Source organism: Thunnus albacares, chromosome 5 (assembly GCF_914725855.1).
Source record: "Thunnus albacares chromosome 5, fThuAlb1.1, whole genome shotgun sequence".
Lineage (NCBI taxonomy): Eukaryota > Metazoa > Chordata > Actinopteri > Scombriformes > Scombridae > Thunnus > Thunnus albacares.
In genome coordinates, this window is record NC_058110.1 from 23296953 (window position 1) to 23320594 (window position 23642).

The following is a 23642-nucleotide window of genomic DNA, read 5'->3' on the forward strand; positions in this document are numbered from 1 at the left end:
GCTCAAGGGTGGCTAAATTTGCTGCAGGGAACCCAGAAGGAATTTGACAGGGATATCTGACCCTTTTGATTAGAGACAGCAGTATCCCCTTTCCAGTTTTATCCAACATGCTGTGCAAAATGAAAGCCCCTCTTCTTCAGAAAAACCTGCATAGAAAAGTGTGGTTGCACAAAGATAATGGATGTACAAATGTGGATTGAATCGTAGGGCTGTAATGCTGCAGATACTTTGCCAAGGCACTGCAACAAAGGGCAGGCAGGACAAAAATGTTTGTGGTACAAGGAAAGTAAGGTCTACTTTGTAAACTACTCACCAGCTGAACATAATAAATGTTTATCTCACAGAGTATCTTGCATTTAGGCTTCTTTGAAGACTCAAATTATGTGTTAAACTTATTTTTTTTAAAAGATGGACACATTAAGTATAAAAAAACATCTGCAAAGACATCCTAAAAACAAGCATTCAAACATTGGTACATACATATCACACATAAATCAGACAACAATATCCTCCCCGTGCTCCTCCAGCTTTATTGATAGTTTAAAATTACATTTCTATTTTCTAGGACTTCAGTTGCACTTTCCTTCCGACTTAAAAACTGAGTACAAGCAAATGGTATTTATACAGTAGTCTAAGTGATATTGTACAAAAATAACATTTTGATTTCTGTGAAAACATTTTTCATTCCCAAATAACTCCTAATTCTGCTGTTCTGACGACTGTTCTTGATGTTAAATTTTTGCCAAGGTAAAAAAAAAAAAAAAAAAAAAAAAAAAAAAAATTACAAAGCCATTTTAAAAGAAATGTCTACCTTGGGCTACCGAGTGATATTTAAATTGTAAACAGATTTCTATAAAAGAACTTGTTTCTTTTAATACCTCCAAAAAATTTTATATCTTAGCAATATAACATGTGGTTTGTTATCGCCCACTTAGCTGCTTGTAGGGCTGAAATGCATCATGTTATGAACTGTTTCCATGTCATACTCTCTTGGCCAACTCATATCCCACTAAAACAAACCAAAATAACCATACATGGAAGTTCGGTTTCCATTTACTCCCTTCTTTTCTCATTTTACTGAGACTCACTTCCACAAGCTCAGAGGTCCTATAGATTCCCATATGTTTAGTCCCATTTATTCCATCTCTGATCACCAGTGGCTTGGAAAGGGGGGTTCTTTAACAAAGCATTATACATAACACCGCTACCAAACTAAAACATTTTTGTATTGAATGCAGAAAGATATTTTTTCACCCCTTTCATTGTATTACATGTCGAGAGGCTCACTGGCCTGGGACTAGCCTCTGTTAGCCAACCTTTGGCCAGTGAAGAGGATTCAGAGAAAATAATACAACCAACCATCAATCTGAAAAAAGGAGGGGCAACAGAGGGCACTGATTATGCGGTGGCTTCAATGGTGCACTCTTTTGCCAGGTGGCCTGCCTTTCCGCAGTTGTAGCAGTTAGTCTCGCTGGCTTTACTGCAATGCACAGCAACGTGACCAATCTCACCACACCTGGAGGAGAACAAAAACATGGAGTGAGTTTCTTCATTAAGACAATAAAAGTTAAGCCTAATTTAAAGCTCTAAACAGTGGAAAAAGATTTTAAATAACTACACATATCAGACATTTGAGAACTACAGTGGCGTTGGAGCCCCCCCAAAAAAAACATAAGTTAACACTCACCTGTAACATTTCACCTTATCACAAAGTTTCTGGATGTGGCCAAACCCTCCGCAAGAGTAACACTTCTGCTCATTGGCATGATCACAGTCGCGGGCCATGTGACCAGCCTTGCCGCAGGTGTAGCAAAGCTGCTCCCTCTCCTTTTTGGGCTCCTTGCAGTCCCGGGAAATGTGGCCACTCCTGTGGCAGTTGTAGCACGCTGAACAGAAAAAAAACCCAACCTATTGTTAATTTCAAAAGATGGTTCAATTATTAACAAACAAATCTTTTGGTAACTATACTGTAGTGAACTGTGTATCGCTGAAATAATGTCATAATTACTTCTGCAATCCTGTTGTAAGCAAATACCACTTCACACCAACTAACTAGTGCTCAAATAGAAGAAATAGAACTGCAATGCACACCATCCTCAGTTTGGTCACAGTCCCTGGCCATGTGTCCTTGGTCTCCGCACCGATAGCAGAACAGCTCTGTAATGACACAGACAGATAAGTACGCAAAGATGAAAATAAGAATACAAGATTGTAATGCAAGTGTTTGTTTAATTAATTGAATAATGTGTTTCATCAGAAGTGCTGTGCAGGACTGTAACCCAAAACACAGGTACAAGAAGTGAAGAACATATGCAAAGTGCAGTGGAAAAAAAAAGGTAATAATTATAATATGTAACCCAAGTATTTTGTGATGATTGTTCTATACTGGGTGTGGCCTGAATAGTAGATAGTACCCTTGCCTCGTCCCCGACCCCTGCCGCGTCCACGTGCACCGCCAGCATTGGGGCAATGCTTGATCCAATGCCCCGAGCGGCCACATCCAAAGCACTCGCTGTTGCTGCTCATCTCCATTACCTAAACAAAACAAAACAAAACAAAAAGAAGAACACAACATATCAGTATACAGTATTCTGTTTAAAGTAAAATCAGCCTATGCTCTCATTAAAAAAAAAAAAAGCATTTCAGCTGTCCATCTGACTGAGCTTTCACACCGAACACACAGTAGAAGGCAACTCTTTTCAGTGGGGAATGCAGATATATTCTTGGCGTGCACCACCTTGATTTTCCTCTAGGTCTCCTGCTGACTAAAATCAGCTTCGACTCTCTAATATGGCAACCTCTATGAAGCACATGCATGGTCATTCTGGAGAATAGAAAGTGGAATATAATTTGACTGCAAAAGGTTTATTTTTTGCCAATTTTGTGGAACTCATTTCTGTAACTGTTCATTATGATCATGCATGTTACAAATAATTACCAAGAAGATGTGGATGCCAGCTTATATTGTTTTTGTTTTTTTTAATTTTTATATGCTACATTCTGGTTCAACTTAAGCTTAGAAAGCAGCCTCTGGTCAAATAATTAAGCTGCTTTGTATGATTTAAAACCTAAAAGCATTAACGCAGCATATTATTTGTCACTAATGGCCAAATCTGTTCAGACTACTTACAAGCACACTAACTGACATAATGTGCTTTTAAGCTTGTGACCTACCAAGCACATATTACGCTATTTGTCATATTTGGTGTGAAAGCCCCCCGATGCAGCAGTTTACACCAGTTGCAAAATGTTTTTGCTCTGCAACCAGTGTACACAAGGTGTAAAAAAGTAGCATATCACCACAAATTACATGATTAAATAACCATAATCAATTAACCATTCTTGTGCAGGGTTGTCAAAAATCAGGACAAACTATGATGTCAGATTTATTTTGTGTACAATTTGAGAAAGATTACAATGATTAACACAATTCTTCATTTCTGAGTCAAATAACAGTACCGCAAAAGTCAATCTAGTGTAATACTACCTGGGGAGGGGATCTAATCTACGATCAAACAAAAGGGGTAATTTTTTTTAGATGCGGAATCTATGATAATTGGCCAATCTACAACTAACTACTAAACTAACTTACACGATTTCCTCAATGAATTCATGTTGTGATCGCCATTGGCCAAACTTCTGTTTGCTGACGATGCTAAAGACATCAAGTCAGGGAAAATGTGAGTTAATTAGTAATTGAAGCCCCTCACAGTAAGTACCTAAAAGACGGCGAACGAGAAGAAAACGAGGCAGCTGGATTGAAATTATCTTTATAGAAAAAGACTGCAAAGGTTAACTTGTTGCTTCCAGTTTTTGTGATGGTCACCTAAATGCCCGTCGGGCCTCAACTTGTAGCTTATATAATAGTGTTTCCCTTGGTTGTTACTGAAATACTCCAGTCGCCACGTGTGTGCTCATTTCCACCGGAGTTATTATCAACAGACAGCCGGGTGTTGAAATCCTCTCTGAGTTCACGTCAGGCAACATGGCAACACACGCCGCTGACTGACACAGAAATGGCCATGAAAGCATGTCGTGGTTTGTATGCTAACTTGAAGCTAGCGTTAGCTCCAGAGGGCAGTCACATCGCAGCGTGTAACGTTAACTCTACATCTGCTGAAATAGCAAAGCCCGGGTCTGATCAAGATGATTCAGATAACTCGACTAATTTATAAAAACATCTTCGGAGGCTTCCCCCTTAAGTAATTCAACCAGAAAAATTGATTTAGAGTTATTTTTGCGCTTGCAAAAAAAAAAAAAAAAAAAAAAAAAAAAAAACAGAATCAAATGCCAAAAGGTTGCAGCTACGCTAGCGCTGGCCTAGTCACGTTGATTTTTCTTGCGTACTCGCGAGACACTGCTAGCACATCACCTCACGATCACGACCAAGAAGCACGGTTCAGTCGACGATTGAGCTTCTTTCACCAGTAAGAACCTGTCGAGCCGACACTAATAACGATAAACGTTAATTATATGTGATTTCTAGCGGGTATTCGGGTGAATATACCATAAAAACAACATTTCCCGCGCGGGACGCACACACCAAAGTCGTTGTGACGGGCTAACATTAGCAGGCCGGACTGAGGTCCCGACGCTCCGTTAGTGAGCCCAAACCAAAACCAGCGCGTTTTAACAAAAGAAACCGAACAAACGTGCAATTTTTCAATATTATCAATTCTTACACATCATCGCGTCAAAGTTTACAGACATTCAACATCTAATGCTTAAATTGATTAGAATTGTGTTTTATTGCTTACCTTGCTGGCTATCTAGCTATGTCAGTGTTTACGCCTCCTTCTTTGCGCTACATGCGGTGTGAGCAGGAGTTCCTGAATTGTCATTCACAGTCTCCAGTAAAAAACCTGCACTGTCATTGGCTACATAGTCTGTTAACAACCAATCAAACACGAGGATGTCTGGACACCGCCTCTGCGAATCAACCAATCATGGACACAGAACGGTCCTGTTTTCTCCCTAAATCGAGTGACCTTATTTTACCCACGTCGCTTTTAACATTAAAAAACTTATTGAAATGATAAACATTAGGGAATATTTAAAGCCGTAATAATGTCAGTTTACTACCTCTACTACCGGTAGGCTACTTCTTAGTGAATTAATTCACATGGTAGTTTCCAAAAATTAAGGGAAAAAAAAAGATAAATATAAGAAAAGATAACTAAAATCCAGACTTTTTTTTTTCACATTTTAACAGGAAACTATTTATTTCCATTTCTATTTTTTAAAATATTTTCATGTGATCTCTTTTTTTGTTGGCCTGCCTCTAGTTATTCAAAGCATTTGGAAAATTGAGATAAAGATTCCCATAAGTTGCTTGTTGTTAAGATAAATCTGCATTTAAAGGTATAAAGTAGGTTTCTGTAGGCAAATATCGTATTGTGTTGTGCAGTGACCTCTTTTATCTCTTCAGTAACCCTTTCAGTCAACTTCTCAGACACATCTGCAGATTTCTTTCAATTAAATCAATGCCAGTACCTAAGACAAGTCTCAGAAGCAGGCATTGCAGCTTTGTTTATAGAATCAGTCCAATAACCTGTATAGAGATGTTTGTATCCATAAATGCTACCACTATTACTGTTTAAGGCATATGATCATTTATAAATCAGTTAAAAAAGTGAAGCGAATCTTCAACTCCTGGGTGACCCAGCAACATCACAATTTTCAAGAATTGTTTTCAATTATAAGGTCAAAATTACTCATAATGATGAGAAGAGTTTTCTGATGACTAACAATAATTTCCATTGTCAGTTAATCTGGTGGTTATTTTCTTGATTAGGCTATGAAATGTTAAAAAACAGTGAAAAAATGGCACATTTCTCAGAAGCCACAGTGATGCCTTCTAATTTGCTTGCTTTGTCAGTCTAAAGTCTAAAATTGTAAGATCTTCAATTAACTGTCATGTATGACAAGGAAAAACTGCAAGTCTTCAAATTTGAGAAGCTAAAACCATCCAATCTTTGACATTTTTGCTTGAAAAATCACTGAAAGATTATTCAATCATCAACATAGTTGCAGAGTCATTTTCTGATGCAATGAATAATAAATAAAACAAAATGTATATTTAAAACACTAGCATTTTGCACCTCTTCAATACCCACAAAGTTGTAATATATAGGCTTACCAGTTTGTCTGAATGCTTATGTTAAAATAACACTAAAACCTTAAACAAAAACATTTCTGTAAACTTTAAACCAAATTCTGAAAATCACTGAAAACTGGAACTTCAATGAGAGTGTCAATAAGCCTAAAAACATACAATAATCAAAACAATCAAGCAATGATATGTATGTGTTTCCCAGCCTGAGGCCCTGCTTGTTTAACGCGTCCTGATTGCATCATATTTTAAAGACAAGAGGACTGATAGAGACAGCAATCCAATGAACGACGGGCGCTGCAAGCTTCTCAGCTAACTGATCTGAGTGCTCAGTTAGATCAATAAGTGGGAAAGATGCATTCGTCCCCGTCTTAAGGTGGATTTGACTGTAACGCTCTGAGATGGCGATTGCTGTTTCCTGTGGTCTTCATTCTGCAGCTCACAACCTTTAATACATACCAGGAAAAAAAATATAACAATCTGCGGTGCATAATTTTGTATAGATTAAGAGATGTACATCATAATATCCCATGCTGACAGAAATACAGTGGTGCTGTTTGGATGTAGGGTGGAGTACCTTAAAACACTCCACAATGACAAAGCCCTGCCCTCATCCTCACAGAAAACAGTATTTGGTATTTCTTTTATTTGTCAGGTTGAATGCCTGCGATGAAATACCATTTTCAGAAATGTAGACTATATTGTAAAGTTAGCTGGGTAGAATGAAAGTAAAATTGGCTGCACAATCAGGAATATAACATGGGTTTGTAATTGAGACATACTGTCTGCTGCTGCTTTATGTGTGTGCCGAACCCGTCGAGACTTATTGACTGGGATGTTCATGAGGCTGTTTTATTCTCAGATGGTGTCAACTCCAGCTTGCTGATAGGACCTATGAGCCATCTGTGATTAGGGTGCCTACCTCAGGGGACCCAGTCTGGGATGATACGGAGATGGTGAACACATGGTGAGTGTGGAAGATATCATTTCACAATGGTACTGTTTCAGGACCAGTTTGGCAGAGAATAAGCTTTGTTTTCGGCTGAAGCTGTGTTCTTATTAAGCCTGTTTTAATGTTTGAAAACAATTCAAATCCACTGTGAACTACAAAAATGATGCTCTTCTGTCAATTAAAGAAATCTTGACCCTTAACTCTAGCTGGAACTTTTTCTGACTGTTGCCTACATGACATACAAGCTGACTCTTCATTGTCTTTTTTGACCAGAGATATGTAAAATGACTGTCATGCATATCAGGAAGGCTCCAAAATGATTTCCAAAGTATTGCACTGTCCCCAAGTCTCCAGATGATGGTGCACTTGGAGTTAATAATGGATAAGCCTACTCCTTCACTCCAAACCGGTAGTGGGCCGATTTTTTTTGCTTTTCAAAAGATACTATCGCAACGAATATTTTAACGAATGTGCATTAACTTATTATCAACTATATTAATATTTCATACACATATTAGCCTTCTTGAAGAGTTAACCCTTGGCTATATGAGCTCTTTGGACTGCGCTCTCAAAGGCGGCACGCATATAGGCCTTTAAATGTGGTATATATGAGAAAAATGGTCATATATTGAGAAGCTAACCTTTTAAAAATCTAGTGGTAGATTTTTTTAAGAGTCAAAAAACAGTATTACCGGAGTGGGAGGGCTTAAATTAGTGCTGTAGTTGCGCAGTGTGACTGATGCTTGCAACTCTTGTTATGACTGCAAGGTCCTGTTTCAATCACTGGCGTCAGACGGACGCACGGCACCAACTCAAACCTTTTCACCTTCTCATGTACAACGTAAATATTGATTGGAAAGCGAAGCATTAACAAGCAACTTATGGGAATCTGAATTTGCTTCCCGGGACTTGGAGAATATCTCTCGTCGTATCACTTTGAGGGTCCGACGGATTTTTTTTCCTCGCTTTTACCACGACTGGGAGATTAAACTTTTCCTCTCGTATTTTAGGTGGCTCGCCAAAAAGACCCGCCTGTGACCTTCACGTCTTACATTATTGCTACATTTACCGGATGCAAGATAAGTTGATACAATTTGAGAGTCTTAACCAACTTCGACTTTTTCCTCCTTTTCTTTGAATGCGTTGCAAATATGATGATGTCACCGACGCCACTTTTTCCTGAAGTTATGGCGGAGCACAACTTTTCTAACTTCTCTTGGTAAGCATATACAGGCTATAGGCTCCTAGCATTGCTACTCTGGGAATTATGTTTGAAATGTTAACTAAAAAATGTTCAACCGCTTCTCCGTGAGGCACATGAACAAGAAATGCATCGTTTGAACAAGTGAAATTTGAATGGGGGTTGAATAGAGCTGTGCAGGGAAGTTTAGTCAACGTTATAGTTCGCCTCTGAGGGCCTAACTTACAGGCAATTTCACAGTAATAACTCGAACTACCAGGCCTTATAAAAACACACGTAGCAACTAGCTTCTGATATTTGTGCAAGCAGTGCACGCATTTCAATAGTTGCCTTGTCTTTATTCGTCTTTTTTAGCAAGAAGTTGAATTTAACTGGAGCTCTGTTGAAGGCGTTCAAAAAAGTCAGTTCAACCTAACTCCCAAATAATGCTAAGACTTAAGTCAAGTTATTGAAACTCTCTTCATGTGGATGCAAAACTCGCCGTGAGTTTGTAAATGTGGCTGTGTTATGTAGACTGACCTGTTTATGTGGAACAAATCTAAGCAGTATGGGAGTAAGGTCTAATTATTCTGGACTTTACATTCTTTCTGTTGATACCCTTCTCTGGATGGATCACAGAACTTGTTTTGAACACAATTCCTGCAGCATGGTTGGAAGACTGTAAGATCCACAGTCCTCCCCAAGTTCCTGCTTTTTTTTTTTTTTTCTGTAGTGAAGTAGTACAGGTGGTGAGTTATGTCTTGCTGTGACACGAACTGCAGTAAATCATCTCTTCAGTGTAATCAGGCCTTTTGCAGGAGACACAGCAGAGACAATCAGTAGTTTTTTGCAGGGTGAAAGTATACACAGCGAAAATAAAGACAGAGAATCAGTGAGACTTCTGTCTGTCTGTATATATAGCCCTGTCATTTGTACTGAAAACAAAGCAGAAGAGGGAGCATATTTGTTTGTGATTGGCAGGTCTAGTAGACAAATGACAATTGTTTTTTCGTAGGTGTTATTAAGTTTAGTATCACTTTATTATTTTTTTCTGCTGCTCTGTCAAATGGAAAATCCACCTTTTGTGCCAAAAATAACTCTATAAATGACTATTATAGTTTGATTTATTGTAGGGTTGAAGCCAGAGTTTAATAATCACTTCAGGCCACTAAACAGTTCAGAACATACATTTACTCTTGAGGTTTCCTGTCACACTTCTGAAAGCCTCACCACTTTGATGTAACCCCTACCATCATATGAGGGGGTTGCACTTGGTTAGATTAAATTTAGAGATTACATCAAACGAGTTCTCGATGCCGCAACCCAAATCTATCTTTGTTTTGTGCTACTTTTTTTCCCCCCCACCGGCAGTAAAAACTTGTCACCGTTGGAATCTATTGTAACTGACATGTATTCAAGACAACTGCAGCTGCTTTGTCAGTAAAAAAAACAACAACAACTTGCTTTTTCATCATCAAAATGACTGGGATGAGCGTTTGATACTCTAAAGATAGAATTTAAATAGTTATATACATACCCTCAAAAAGACTGATGGACAAATGGATTTAATTACTTTTTTCATAATGAAAAACATTTTTCATTTTGCATGTTAGTCTGATAGACTTTGACAGTGAGTCTGCACAGCACCGCCATCCTCATCAAGAAGAAAGAGAACTAATATAATATTAACCGAGAGGTCAACTGGTGATGTGAGCTTTCAAGCATTTGGAGTACTAATACTGGTGCTTGGGTTTTTTTGTTGTTTTTTCTTTTTTCCAGACCATTGAGAGCACTTGGCTTTACTAATGGAGCACCTTCAGGGAGCGTGGAAGACCCTGAGCAACGGCTTCGGAATGAAGGACTCTGCGTTCGAGGGCCCGTGCCTTTCACCGACCATGGTCCAGGGCTTTCCCTGCCAGCGTCGCTCCTCAGATGACAGCAAGATGCCCGACTCCAAGACTAGCAGCACTATCCGCGTCTACCTCCCAAACCAGCAACGCACTGTGGTGAGTTGATTTTCCACTGCAGGCAAAAGATGGTGTACTGGTGCCTCTGAGAGTTCACAACCTTGGGTTTCCAGACTTGGACTAAGGCTTCAGAAATACTAAACTGGTACACAGTTAGCTAAAGGCTTCTGGAGCTGCTTACATCCTTGCAAGCAAGTGAGGACTTAATACTCTAATAAGTTTTTTTTCGTCCCTTTTTTTTGTCCTTCAGGTAAACGTTCGACCAGGTATGACTCTGCACAGTTGCCTGATTAAAGCCTTGAAGGTGAGAGGTCTGCAGCCTCAGTGCTGCGCTGTCTTCAGGCTTCATCCAGGACAGAGGAGGTGAGTTCGGGACTGTCGTGGGTTTGAAAACCAGGGAAATAAGATCAGAGGTCGCATGTATATCATTCTTACCTGCTGCAGTTATTTTGCCTGCTTTCATATCCCTTCATTAAAAGGCTTTCATCCATTTCTGTAACAGTAAAAAATTCCGGATGGATTGGAATACTGACTCCACCTCACTGATTGGCGAAGAGCTGCTGGTGGAGGTTTTAGATCATGTTCCCTTGACTACGCATAATTTTGTGAGTACCTGAAGCATTTACAGTATCCTCACACTCAAATAAATGTTACTGCTACAGAAATAAACTTACATTTCTCTGTCATTTACAGGTTCGGAAGACATATCTGAAGCTAGCATTCTGTGATATTTGCCAGAAGTTTCTTTTGAATGGTTTCCGTTGCCAAACGTGTGGCTACAAATTCCATGAGCATTGTAGCACCAAAGTGCCCACAATGTGTGTGGACTGGAGCAACATCAGACAACTCCTGTAAGTGTCTTCACCATAAAATGGCAGCGTAACCAAAAAATGACCTTTTGATAACAGTCTGTAATGTTTTTTTTGTTTTTTTTTTTAATATATATACATAATTTGAGAAACAGACAATAACTGAATAATTGCCATCCTACATCCATTACCTGCATGAAAGGGAATAGTTTAATTAAAGTTTCATCTAATCAAGTCTTTGTAAGATTATTTGTGCATCACATTCTTTGTGTTAGGGTGAAATAGGGAAAGCAGGTTCTGCTGATACTACTCCTGATTAGGTCTCAGCTCGTATACATGGCTTTGCATACTTGAACTGAGAATAGAGGGTTATTAGTGTTATTTTGCATGCAGGCTGTAGGACTGACAGTAAGCATTCAAAGATCTATATCATTGACATTGAAGAGATAAGCCCTTTGACCTGACAACCATTGTAGTCTTTAGCAGCCAGCTGTTGCGTGATTAAGCACCCACACTCTCTCTTTCTCTCTGTCTCTCTGTCTTCAGGTTGTGTCCAACACCCGGTGAGAGTGGTGCCCCATCACTGCCCCCACTGACATCTCGGCGAATGAGAGAATCACTAACCCGGTTTCCAAGGTGAGGTAAATTTTTATGCTTGATCTGTCCGTGACAAACCCTTCTCTTCCTTTTATTAACATAAGATATTAATATACATTAGAGAGTTGTCCTCAAGACACACTCATGTAAGACTTGTACACATGAGAGTACTTTTCAAAAACATAACACACACATACCAGAAAGTACAGACAAATACTGTAGTTCTGCTAGGGCGGAGAAATGACCTGTAGTCATTGATGTTGGAATTTGTTAATGCCCATATTTTGTCATTTTAAGCGGAGGTATTTGTCCAGAGTGATGCCTTTGTGAGTATTCGATGGTGTCGCCCACTCTCATGCCTCTCCATGCATCAATTGTAGGACTACGTCTATGGTTGGTGATTGTAGAGGGAGCTAACGATAAGAGTGCTACTTAGCCATGACTGCTATCATTTTCTGTTATTTGTCACGCTTGCCTACAACACAGTTGTATTTCTGTTCTAATTTGTAAAGAACCTTAATCTTAATTGAATTAAATCCTGCGTTTAATGACGTCCCCAGCTTTATGGGGGCTTACGTATCCAAGGGGCTGATGTAACGAGAGGTGTCAAAAGAGCCTGTTGTTTCAGGAGCACTTAAAATAGTTTAAAAAAAAAAAACATTCACTGAGCTGCCAAATTAGCACTCACAAAGTATCAAGTTGTTCCATGCAGAGCTATCTCAAATACTGTTTAGAAACGTAGTTTTGTGTTGCCAAACGGGGGGATTGTTCTCAACTCTATGGTCATATGTGTTATAATGTAATGTGATCTCTGTGTATATACATCATTCAGCTGGGATTCCACTGTCCCCATTTTCACCAGCAGCTACAGCACAGTTAATCGTCCTGTAACAAGAGGTGGGGCTGGGCAGTGTATCGATATTATATTGATATCGTGATATGAGACTGGATATCGTCTTAGATTTTGGATATCGTAATATTGTGATATGGAATAAGTGTTGTCTTGGTTTTAAATGCTGCATTACAATAAAGTGATGTAACTTTCTGAACTTACCAGACTGTTCTTGCCTTTACCCACTTAGTCATTATATCCACATTACTCATGATTATTTATCAACAATCTCATTGTGTAAATATTTTGTTAAAGCACCCCACAGTCATTCCCACAATACTGTTGCGTGTTGATATTGAGATATTTGGTCAAAAATATCATGATATTTGATTTTGTCCATATCACCCAGTCCTAACAAGAGGTTTACCAAGACTTTTGACTAAATTCAGAACTGAAATCCATTCTATGGACATCATCAGGCATTGTGCTTGTTTTTTTTTACATGTTTTTGGGATATTTTGACTTGTTTGAATTCAAGTTTGTGCTTCTAAAAGTGAACAACTCAAGTTAGGCCGACATCTGCATTGTTTGGAGATTAACGTATTTGGCTGGTGAGCTTTGTACTCTTTAACTGAGCCAATACTGATCTTGGCAAACATCACAGGCTAAATACCTCCACAGTGTCAAGTTAGCCAAAAATGGGATAAGGGGAAAGCCACAATAAAATTTACCAATTACTACTTCCTCACAATGCTATTTCTCAGTTTAACTCTGTATATTTTTTGTTTGTTGTTTCTCTTTTAAACCATGAAGTATGCTCCTCATCGGTTCAGTTTGTGTGGCAGCAATCTGTTGATGAATATAAACAGATGATGTTTTAATGGGGACAGTGAAAGGAAATGACAGAAATGAAACCAGAATGCCCCTGCACCAACTACTACCACACCCACTGCAGTCCAGTTTTAAAGAAGTTACAGATTTCAGCATCATGTTAAATGTCAGTGGCACGTGTCATTTTGCAGCAGCGACATAGGACACAAACAATAGCTGCTCAGTCTCACTATTTGATCCTTGTTCGCCCTCACAGCTCGGCCCACCGATATTCCACCCCTCATGCCTTCAACTACACCACGCCCTACCCACCCACAGGCGGCGGTCTCTCCCAGAGGCAGCGCTCCACCTCCACGCCCAACGTCCACATGGTTAGCACTACCCTGCCTGTAGACAGCAGCATGATTGAGGTAACTACACACCATATGGGCCTCCTGGGTACTCCTATAGAATCAGGCGGCTACTCCTAAAATATCTCCTGCCTGAGAGTGATCTTGCCCTCCTACGTGCATCTCAGGCATTCCAACTATCTTCGCCTTGCTCTTTTCTACCTCTTATCTACCTCTCACCTGGACAGGGTTCAGCCTGTTTTGTGTAATTCCCCTGATGGCATCTTATTTTAGCAGTTTTAAAATATGTGACACTTGACTTCCCCTTGTTCAGTTCTAGTTTCTGCTTTTTCACCTCCAGTAATCTTGCATAATCAGCTCATCAGTTTTGCATGCTTTTTAGAACATTTCCCTTCTATTCTCTCCAGGTAGAAACCTGGGCATCACTCTTGTCATCATTCCTTCCTCACTTTCCTTTACTTTGTTCCTTTCCCCCCCCTGTCCTCACTGGCCTGTTGTATTGTACCCTGCTGGGGAGTAGCTAGACTGCCTGAATACCTCCCCCAGCTCCTGGTGCCATAGATTCTGGCTGAAGAGGAAAGTAGGTATTGTGCACTTCTCCCAGTCTTTTGTTGAGGCCTCATCCGAGAGTCCAGATAAGGTTAGAAAGCAGAGTGTATGTGTGTGCAGTCTGAATGTCATGCCTTGCAAACAGGCTATCTGCATTCAAATCTTAGTAGTGAAGTCAAACCATAAGTGAAAGCACAGCTTGTGTTTTGCAGTTTGAAGAAGCTGACAGAGTTTTGTCTTTTCTCGTCTTTCTAGGATGCGATGCGTGATCATGATTCGGGTAAGTGCTCGCTGTTGATTTCTTTAGCGCCTTGTTGTGTACTTTTTTGTGCTGCATCACACTTGTTTTCTTCACCCTTACCGCAAATTTCCCCCTTTGATTGTGCATTCACTTAAAACGGATAGATGTTCAATTTCAAACCTCTCTCTCTGAATTGACTGCCTAGCCATCCCCACTTCCAAAATGGAAATTTTTGAGCACAGCATTTGACATTGAGGTCTACTCATAACATTCAATAGATATAACAATAAAGCTAAGTAGTAGAGGGAGGTAATGCAAGATTTATCTAGATGAATTAGGCCATTAAGCATGATAAAAGGCTCTGCAGACCGTTTTCATCAATCTTTATACTATTTTTCCATTCTACTGACGACTTCTGTTAATGTGTACATGAAATGTGATGTTCATCCAGGAGATTTATTTTATCATTGTCCATCATAACTCTTTTTTCATAGGGCGACTCATGTAAGGGGAAGCTTGAAGGGGGAAATTAGGACAAAGTCAAAATCATCGTCCCAAATTGTTCAATATTCACCATACAGTCCTCTTTATAGTCTGTTAGTGTGAATATCTTGAGAGAATTATTATACCCCATTTAGTGGCATCCTGAAAGTAGTTCACAATTGATGGACACTCTTCCATACTGAATCCCTTTCTTCTGTCACTCGCTTTCTGTTCGTAAAGCGGGGAGTTCCCCTAACCAGAGCCCCACAGGCTGGTCCCAGTCCCAATCCAAAGCCCCTGCACCTGCCCAGCGAGAGAGGGCCCCGTCCTTCAACACTCAGGAGAAAAATAAAATAGTAAGTTCTATGTTGTGTCGTGTCTCGTATCTATCTTATCTTGTCATGTATGTTGTAAAAACATTAAATACTTCCAGACACCTTAGCACAATCTGCCTTACAGAATACTGGCTTATGTTTAGTTTGTGTGTCTCACATCTGTTGCACCTTTTTTGATTTCTTTTCATCCAGAGGCCTCGGGACAAGCGGGACTCGAGTTACTACTGGGAGATCGAGGCCAGTGAGGTGTATCTGCACTCCTGCATCGGTTCAGGCTCCTTTGGAACTGTATACAAAGGGAAATGGCATGGTAGGAATGCATTTCAGACAGGGCAGGGCACTTTCAGGTGTAACTACTAACACTTTCACTTTTTCACTTGTCAGTAAGCACCTTGTATAACTCTTCATATGAGCTGACTGTGACTTTCATGCATCAGGTGTAGCTGAGTACAGTATTTTTTGTTGTAGGTGATGTAGCAGTGAAGATTTTAAAGGTGACTGACCCCACACCAGAGCAGTTACAGGCATTCAGAAATGAAGTGGCTGTCCTGAGGTAAGAAATCCAGGATACAGTGTCGTCTCATAATTGGTTTTAGCTGTCTAACAGCTGGGTTTTCATCTGTTCTGACAGTTGCAAACTGTTGAATTCATGGTGAATCATCTTCATTGCTAACTTTTATCTTATCTTTGTTTTGGTGATTTCCTCTTCCCCTCTGCCTCTGGTCGCAGGAAAACGCGACATGTCAACATCCTGTTGTTCATGGGTTACATGACGAAGGACAACCTGGCTATTGTGACCCAGTGGTGTGAGGGCAGCAGCCTCTACAAACATATTCATGTCCTGGAGACAAACTTAAAGATGATCCAGCTCATAGACATCGCCAGGCAGACCGCTCAGGGCATGGAGTAAGTCTTAAAGAATCATTTTTCTGATAAATCAAACTAAAAAAGAATCAAATGTCATCATATTTTTCTTCCTCATTTTTAGCTATCTGCATGCAAAGAACATCATTCATCGTGACATGAAGTCCAACAGTATCCTTTCTATCAGCTGTTACAGTGTGTGTACTTTGTGTGTAAGATAAATGCACTCGATGCTTTATAATCGTCATACTGGCTCAGAATCTGTGCTTCCTCAAGGTCTTTAGCTGTGATTCCTTGACAGCAGCGTAGACATCTTCTTGCATGAAGGGCTAACAGTGAAAATTGGAGACTTTGGTCTTGCTACGGTGAAGGCCCGGTGGAGTGGCTCGCATCAGGTGGAGCAGCCTTCTGGATCCATTCTCTGGATGGTCAGTAACACTGCTTAAATTTCAGTTTCAGTACAGAAATAAGATAACTGCAGTGAGACACACAATAATCGTAAAAATGTGATTTAAAAAGACTGTTTGTTTGTTTTTTGTTGTTTTTCTTCTGTATGTTTGTCTAAAGGCACCTGAGGTTATTCGGATGCAGGATAACAATCCTTACAGCTTCCAATCTGATGTCTATTCCTATGGAATTGTTCTCTTTGAGCTCATGACGGGAGAGCTCCCGTACTCCCAGATAGCAAACAGAGATCAGGTAAAATCACATCATTAACAGATGCCATATGTTAAGTGACAACGCATGCCATATGTTAGGTGACAACAGTTCAGTGTTACAGCAAGAGCTGCAACTATTAATCAATCAACAGAAAATTAATCATCAACTTTTTTTTTTTTTAAAGAAAAAGTGCTAAAATTATCTGGTTCGAGCTTCTTAAATGTGAATATTTTCAGGTTTCTTTAGTCTTCTTTGATAGTAAACTGACTGGACATTAGTTTGCATCTTTGGCTTTGCGAAATGGTGATTTACATTTTTCACCATTTTCTTCTATTTTTAAGACCAAACTACTAATCAATTATTCAAGAAAATATTCAACAGATTAATCGACAGTGAAAATAATTGTTAGTTGCAGCCCTAGGTACAGCAATTGTTTGTGTCTGGCAAAATGAATTTGCCAAAAACCCACATTCTGACACGTGTCTAAGCTCTGGTCCTCATCTGGGTCCCAGTGTCAGGCTGCGAGCTCAGGCCAGAAGGTGGTGGAAAGACACTGGCTGGCTGTCTGAAGGGGGTTGTGGTGCTGGCCTAAGGCCCACCATGGAACAGAGGCGGGCGTCCTGGAGCCATTGGCCTAATTTTAGAATCAGTAACACAACCCTGGATGTTTGTGAAAAAAAAGGGGTGCATGGGTGTGTGTCTGTGGTTTTATGTCCCCTCACAGGCCACAAGACCTGGCCTGGAATCGTGTCTGGCTCCTTGTTCAGTTTAGTTTACCGTGTCTGTATTCAAATTAGAGTAGTGAACAAAGTGTGCCCATATGCCCTGTTGTACCCCTATTCTCCTTGATACTGTAGAATGACTTTGTACTCAGCTGACCTGGCAAGTACATAGAGTACTCCTATCATCCTTTATCTCTGCAGCATCATGCCTTCACAATAGCTCCAGTGTTTTGAATGCCTGTCACCTTAGACTCACTGGCCATATTTAAACAGTATCTCTGAGGTGGACTGCTGATTTAGAATTGATCAGGTGTCTCCTACTGTCGCACTAACTTGGATCAGTACTTCAACTCCTGAATATTTTCAGTGATTAATGTCTCATCTGCTTTCTGTGACCTCCCCCTCTCAGATTATCTTTATGGTTGGAAGGGGCTATCTGTCCCCTGACCTCAGTAAGCTCTACAAGAACTGCCCCAAAGCCATGAAAAGGTTGGTCGCTGATTGCATCAAGAAGTCCAAGGACGAGAGGCCGCTCTTCCCACAGGTGAACTACTCTCTTGGTAATTGTAGACTTCAAGCTGAACGAAGAGTGATTTGTTAAACAAAATTTAATTTCTCTTCTCTTTTACGCTTTCTTTTGTTTTAGATCTTGTCCTCCATCGAGCTTCTCCAGCATGCCCTCCCTAAGATTAACCGCAGTGCCTCAGAACCGTCCCTGCACAGAGCCTCGCACACCGAGGATATCAATGCCTGTACTCTGACCTCCACCAGACTGCCTGTTTTTTAGAGGCTCAGACAGCACTACCCCTCCTCCTCTCCTTACACCACCCCTCCTCTTTGAAATATCCAAAATAGTCCAAATGCTCAGTTAGCCCAAATTCTCCACATACAAAAACCAATATAGACCTACAGTTGCACATGCAAACATACTTAAACCCATGCTAATCAATATATTACGTAAGGAAAAGAGGAGAGGGGGAAGTGCAGAGAAAAGTGCATCTGAGATTAACTATGGAAGGGGATGGAGTGATGATGGATTGCAGTAGGATGTACACATGAAGAGGGTGGCATAAGATACCTATTGAGGTGGTGCCTTGCTTGTCACTGCACGTATTAAGAAGTATGCAGAGGCTCCACGGTGGCAATGCATTTGGTAAAAATTTGTAAATATATGCACGCACACCTACCTAAGACAACAATAAATGGACATTGAAGGAAGCTCAAGAGAAAGACAGATGTGTCTCTCTTAACTTGGGCTCTGTGATGTGAAGCACACACCCTTCTATCTAGCCGCCCTGGTTTCTGATGAAGAGGACCTTTTTAAAGCTTACCTGCCTTAAGAGGAAACAAAGCCTGGACTATGATCCCGCACAACTTCACCTCCTCTTGTTATCACAAACAAAGCAGTTGGATGTAGTCCATTTAGTTGCACAGTAGTAGTTGATTTTTGCATTGTCTTAAATGATAATGGAGTAGATATGGGAAATTGTCTTTTTTTTTTTGTTGTTGTTGTTGTTGTCTTTGACTTCTTTAAATTGTCTTTATTTTTTGGGTCATGTTGGAGGAATTATAGCCTGTCAGACAGCACGCATGAGTGATGATGGAACTCTTTGAATTTGCACATTTTAGCAAAAGCAATGGTTATGTTTCAACAGTCTACACAGCAGCTTCGTAGCTCTGAGTAAACTGATCTGAGTAAACTGATCTGACACCCACACATTCTTATCAGTCCTTACCATGGGTTGGTTATCATGAGCTGGACATTTGGCGGTTCGGTTGTCTTAAATATTTAAAATGATTTGGAAACTAATTTGTATTTGTTTATCATGTCTCTTTCTGGAGGTTAAACGTTTTATTGTAAACTTGGTGAGAAAGTTGTCTATTCAATATTTTAATAAAATTAAGTTAAATTTCTTTGCCAAAGTAGACTGTATTGGTCATCTTTCTTTGTGTTAAGGAAGTACATTCACTAGTCAACATATGTTGTGTTGATAATGTAGATCACTTGTACTTCATTTTAAAAGCAGGAATGGAAGCAGGTGAGGTGGGAAGTTGACATCAGATTATTCTACCTGTCTTCTTGTTCACTAACAGTAAAATCCCACACATGTGCAAGACTTTGTGGCAGGGTGTAATGTTTGCTGTAGCAGTGGCAACGTGGTGTAACCTCACAGAGGATCCAGTCCAGACACGCCACCAGGGGATTCCACTATTGGCTGATGCCACTGTGCACTGTATAGTCACTGGCAAGCTCAGTGGAACAACAATCATTCAGCAAGGGAGGGACGTGGTGGAAAGAGAGAGGACAGTTATATTTTGTTTTAGTGTAAACATTCAACGTGTAGTTCCTGCTGGGCAGGACCACTTGATTTAGTTCAGTCCCAAGTGCAAATTTATTGTAAATATGGGAATGTTTGCTATGATCTAAATATGGGAATAAGTGTTTATTTTTTATGTTTTATGGCCCTTTGAATTGAGCCCAGGGCAAGGAACTTTTTGAGGTCTTTATCTCATTTGAATCACATGTTTCTAAAAGCCCCATCTCAGGCAGGGTAAAATAGGCCTGATGTCATCAAAAGTGGTGCAGCACAATTAGACCAAAGCCAGCGACTGACCGCTAGTCGTTTTGCTATGTATGTGTTTATCTGTTCTATTTCTGCATTCTGACAAGCCACACAGACTGGCCAAAATGAAACCGACAAAGTCCAAATGTCCTACATCCCTGGCTGGCAATAGCTCCATCTAGTGGGTGTTTCTCCATGATGTGTATCACCCTGTTTCACATTCCTGTATAATAGTGAATCTTAACACTAAAAATAATGTTGTTCTTGCGCTACCATAATTACTGAGGACTCAAGACTCAAGAACTGAGAGAGTTTGAGTGTGAGTGGAACACACAAATCCCTCCAGACAATGCAGAATCATTGAGAAGGAGACATTTTCCTTTAAAAATCCCCAGACAGGTTTTAAGACATATAAAAATACTCTGCTTGGAATAATAATTTGTTTCTGATATGGGTTTTCCACAAAAAGATGACCTCACTAAAATCCTTAAAATGACATCATCTCCTTCTCCTTCATTAAAACTTCCAAAATCGATTAATATGCACATATTTTTCACTTTAGAAATTTAACTGTTTACCACAAGATGTCTCCTGCTTCACTCAAATCCCATTCTCAGTGTTTGTGCGCTAGAGGCTTCACGTTTTCACATCACATCTGTCTAAGTTACACATTGGACTTTGATTGGCTCCAAACTAGTTGTGATGTCACAGATCATGCTCGCCTTAAAGATTTTTAATGAGCACAGAGAAACTTTCCTCCTTAAGCAGATGAATGTGAAAACAGCCTTCTAGTGTCAAACTCTGCACATACGTACATCATTCTGTACCGTGAAGCTCAAACATCCAAGTGAAGTAACAATAAGCAAAACTCATTTTTGAGTGGAGGGGGACTTCAATACTGAATTTGATGTGACAATCAAAACATCCAGATTGGCTGAACACATCTGTAACAACATCTGTATCGATCAATTGAATAGTGTTTGCCAAGACAGCCGCTTGCCTCTCTCTGTTATGGCCTCCAACTCTACCTGGCAGTAAAAATGAGCCCATATTGTTTCTAATAAGCCAGATCTTTGTCCATGATGCTGTAAGGCAACCTACACTTGTGCATGTCAAAAATGTATTGCTTACAAAGCACATGTGTTGTGATTGTCATTTCAGTGTCAAGTCAAGTCAATTCTATTTGTATAGCCCAATATCACAAAATTTCAGGGGGCTTTACAATCTTTACAGCAATACAACATCTTCTATCTTAAGATCCTTGATTCACATGAGGAAAAAAAATGGAAGAAATCTTAGGAAGAACAACAGAGGAGGGACCCCTCTCCCAGTATGAACCAGATAACAAAATTACAGAGATACAGACAGATTGATAACATATATGAAGAATCTGATGAGGAGGACACCAAGCCACTTCCAGGTGACTACACATACACACAGGGGAAACTCCCAACATCATTCACAGACACAGTAGTTGTATAAATTCTGTGATAAAGTGAAGACACACTCATGCATGCTCAGGTGGCTGATAATGTAAACATAATAACACTGATGCTGTATGTAGGCCTCTTGTGCCTCAGCTGTACCACCAGATGGCAGTTGAAGCAGTGAGCGTTAAAATTATTTATAAAAAAGAAATCAGGATATGTTATGTTACCTTATATTCTAAATAATAATCATAATATTCAAAGATCTACATGTTTACTACAGGTCACCTTTAAAATCTCTCTCATTATGTTGTTCAGCAGATGGTCAGTGCAGCGTGCCCCCACAGGGCAGGAGTTGTTCATGTTGTGCAGCAGCTTGGCAGACAGCTGGGAGGAGTCTAGACAGAAGCTCCTCCGCTGGAGCTCCAGGGCCTACACTGCCTTTCCTCTGAGTTCTTCAGTGGCTTTTACTATCACCAGGCCATCTCAGTCTGCTTGTTAAGAAGGAAAAAACATCAGTGCCATCTGGAAGCCTGGCAAATCTGTGTGTGTTTGCTGATATTTGTTGAGGCAAGCAATATGAATATGCAGTATGAATGATGACCTTTTTTTTAAGAGTTTATTGATTCGACTCATCAGCAAGCCTATGCTCCATTATGACACGCTAGGGCCTCTGCAGCCACCAATTAACCATAATTCATCTGTATGCAGAAACTGCACCAGAGCTGAGAGCTGTCGGCAGTTTTCAAAGCTCTAACCAGCCTTTCATGTCATGAATAAAAAGAGGATGAGCACACCAACACATGATGTCAGTAAAAAAAGCAAACTAGACATATTGAGGTTATCAGAGGAATTTTGAGCATCTTCCTGGATTTTGTGATTATGTGCACGATGGTCGACTATATTTGAATAGAGTATACACGTCAAATTGGAAAGAGAATATTTTTGCCTCCTGCAAACATTTTCTCTCACCTATCATACTTCCTTCAGCCCATCAAGAAATAATGGGAACTGTGCAGATGTCCACAGTTTGGTGTATGTGAAAGGATTAGTCTTTCCTTCTCTCAGAGAAGGTAGCTTGTGTGTAGAAAGAAGTGTTTGGTTGCTACAGAAAGCCTCGGAGGAGAAGAAATTAAAATCTAGTGGGACTCTGCAAGGCTGTAACCAGTTGCCTGATACAGAAAAACTGCAGAGGCAGGAAATAAAAAGCAATAAAACTGAACAAACAATGTCATAATGGAGTCTCCAAGTACCTTACCTAATTTTCTAAGATATTGTTCAATTTGGCAGAAACGTAAACAAGAGAATAATAAACATCAGACCTGAATGATTAATAAACTTTGTTTGGTAATGAATGTGCCCAATAAAGTAGACTTGTCTCAATGTCTATTCTGTGTCAGGAATTACAAAATGTAATATAAAGTGTCTCGTTCTTATGGTCAATATTTATATGAAAACATAATCAAATTTAATTTCCTGCACTTTATGAGCCAGCACATCATTTGCTTGGTCTCACTTCATAACTTGGATTTTTGAAACAAAAGAGAATCTGTTTGCCTTCACAACTCACCTGCTTATAGCAGTTTTATACTGCAGCTGTTTGGTTCAAAGGGAGGACCAAAAAACCCTTTAACCTAGATCCAGTAAGTCACCACCACTAATCTCATGTTAACATTATCAGAAATGGACCATGACAACCACAATTTAGCACACCGTATTTATTAATAATATCACTATAACCACGATTTAGCAAACAGCAGCAATGCAGAATTACCTGTTTTGGAGGTACTGATAATTGCTGATTATGTTGTGGATAATTTTACATGAACATCAGATAGCAAACAACTATAAAATATATTTCTAATGAAGCAATACAATCACATGTCAAAATTACTCATCTTTATACATGGAGTGTGACATTCACGTTAAAGCCCCGAAAACTTTGAAGCTTCAAAACTTAAGTATGCCTCTGTTAACTTCCCTATACAGTGAATATTAATGACTACATAGGCAACAATTAGAGGCACCTTTAGGTATTACTTATTAAGGGTTTTACACTTAAACTCAGCTAATATGCTTCATCATAACAATGTGGGTGTGGTTTGAACATATTTGATTGACCAAGCAACTGTCCATCTGTCATCAGATTCTGATTCAAATTGCTTAC

At 39.8% G+C, this 23642-nt stretch overlaps 2 protein-coding genes across 6 annotated transcripts; one reads left to right on the forward strand and one right to left on the reverse strand.

Moving 5' to 3' along the window:
• Window positions 1–507: 507 nt before the first annotated feature.
• Window positions 508–4869, reverse strand: cnbpa (CCHC-type zinc finger, nucleic acid binding protein a). 2 transcript variants are annotated; one of them, XM_044352766.1, is made up of 5 exons: window positions 4758–4869; window positions 2421–2535; window positions 2092–2157; window positions 1688–1886; window positions 508–1516 (listed from the first exon to the last, which is right to left on the reverse strand). In XM_044352766.1, the coding sequence occupies exons 2-5, from the start codon at window positions 2530–2532 to the stop codon at window positions 1399–1401; spliced, it is 495 nt and encodes a 164-aa protein (XP_044208701.1). In that variant the 5' UTR covers window positions 2533–2535; window positions 4758–4869; the 3' UTR covers window positions 508–1398. The 2 variants fall into 2 exon arrangements, with proteins under 2 accessions (XP_044208701.1, XP_044208700.1); XM_044352765.1 differs by having other exon boundaries at window positions 2415–2535.
• raf1a (Raf-1 proto-oncogene, serine/threonine kinase a) lies at window positions 4320–19412 on the forward strand. 4 transcript variants are annotated; one of them, XM_044352758.1, is made up of 19 exons: window positions 4320–4427; window positions 6975–7079; window positions 10024–10250; window positions 10462–10574; window positions 10714–10816; window positions 10905–11062; window positions 11567–11656; window positions 13537–13690; window positions 14151–14270; window positions 14435–14459; window positions 15144–15259; window positions 15431–15548; window positions 15707–15791; window positions 15968–16144; window positions 16227–16273; window positions 16412–16530; window positions 16670–16801; window positions 17894–18028; window positions 18131–19412. In XM_044352758.1, the coding sequence occupies exons 3-19, from the start codon at window positions 10050–10052 to the stop codon at window positions 18269–18271; spliced, it is 2034 nt and encodes a 677-aa protein (XP_044208693.1). In that variant the 5' UTR covers window positions 4320–4427; window positions 6975–7079; window positions 10024–10049; the 3' UTR covers window positions 18272–19412. The 4 variants fall into 4 exon arrangements, with proteins under 4 accessions (XP_044208693.1, XP_044208694.1, XP_044208692.1 ...); XM_044352759.1 differs by lacking the exons at window positions 4320–4427; window positions 6975–7079 and adding exons at window positions 7558–7666; window positions 8250–8283; XM_044352757.1 differs by lacking the exons at window positions 4320–4427; window positions 6975–7079 and adding an exon at window positions 7797–8283.
• The last annotated feature ends 4230 nt before the right edge of the window (window positions 19413–23642 follow it).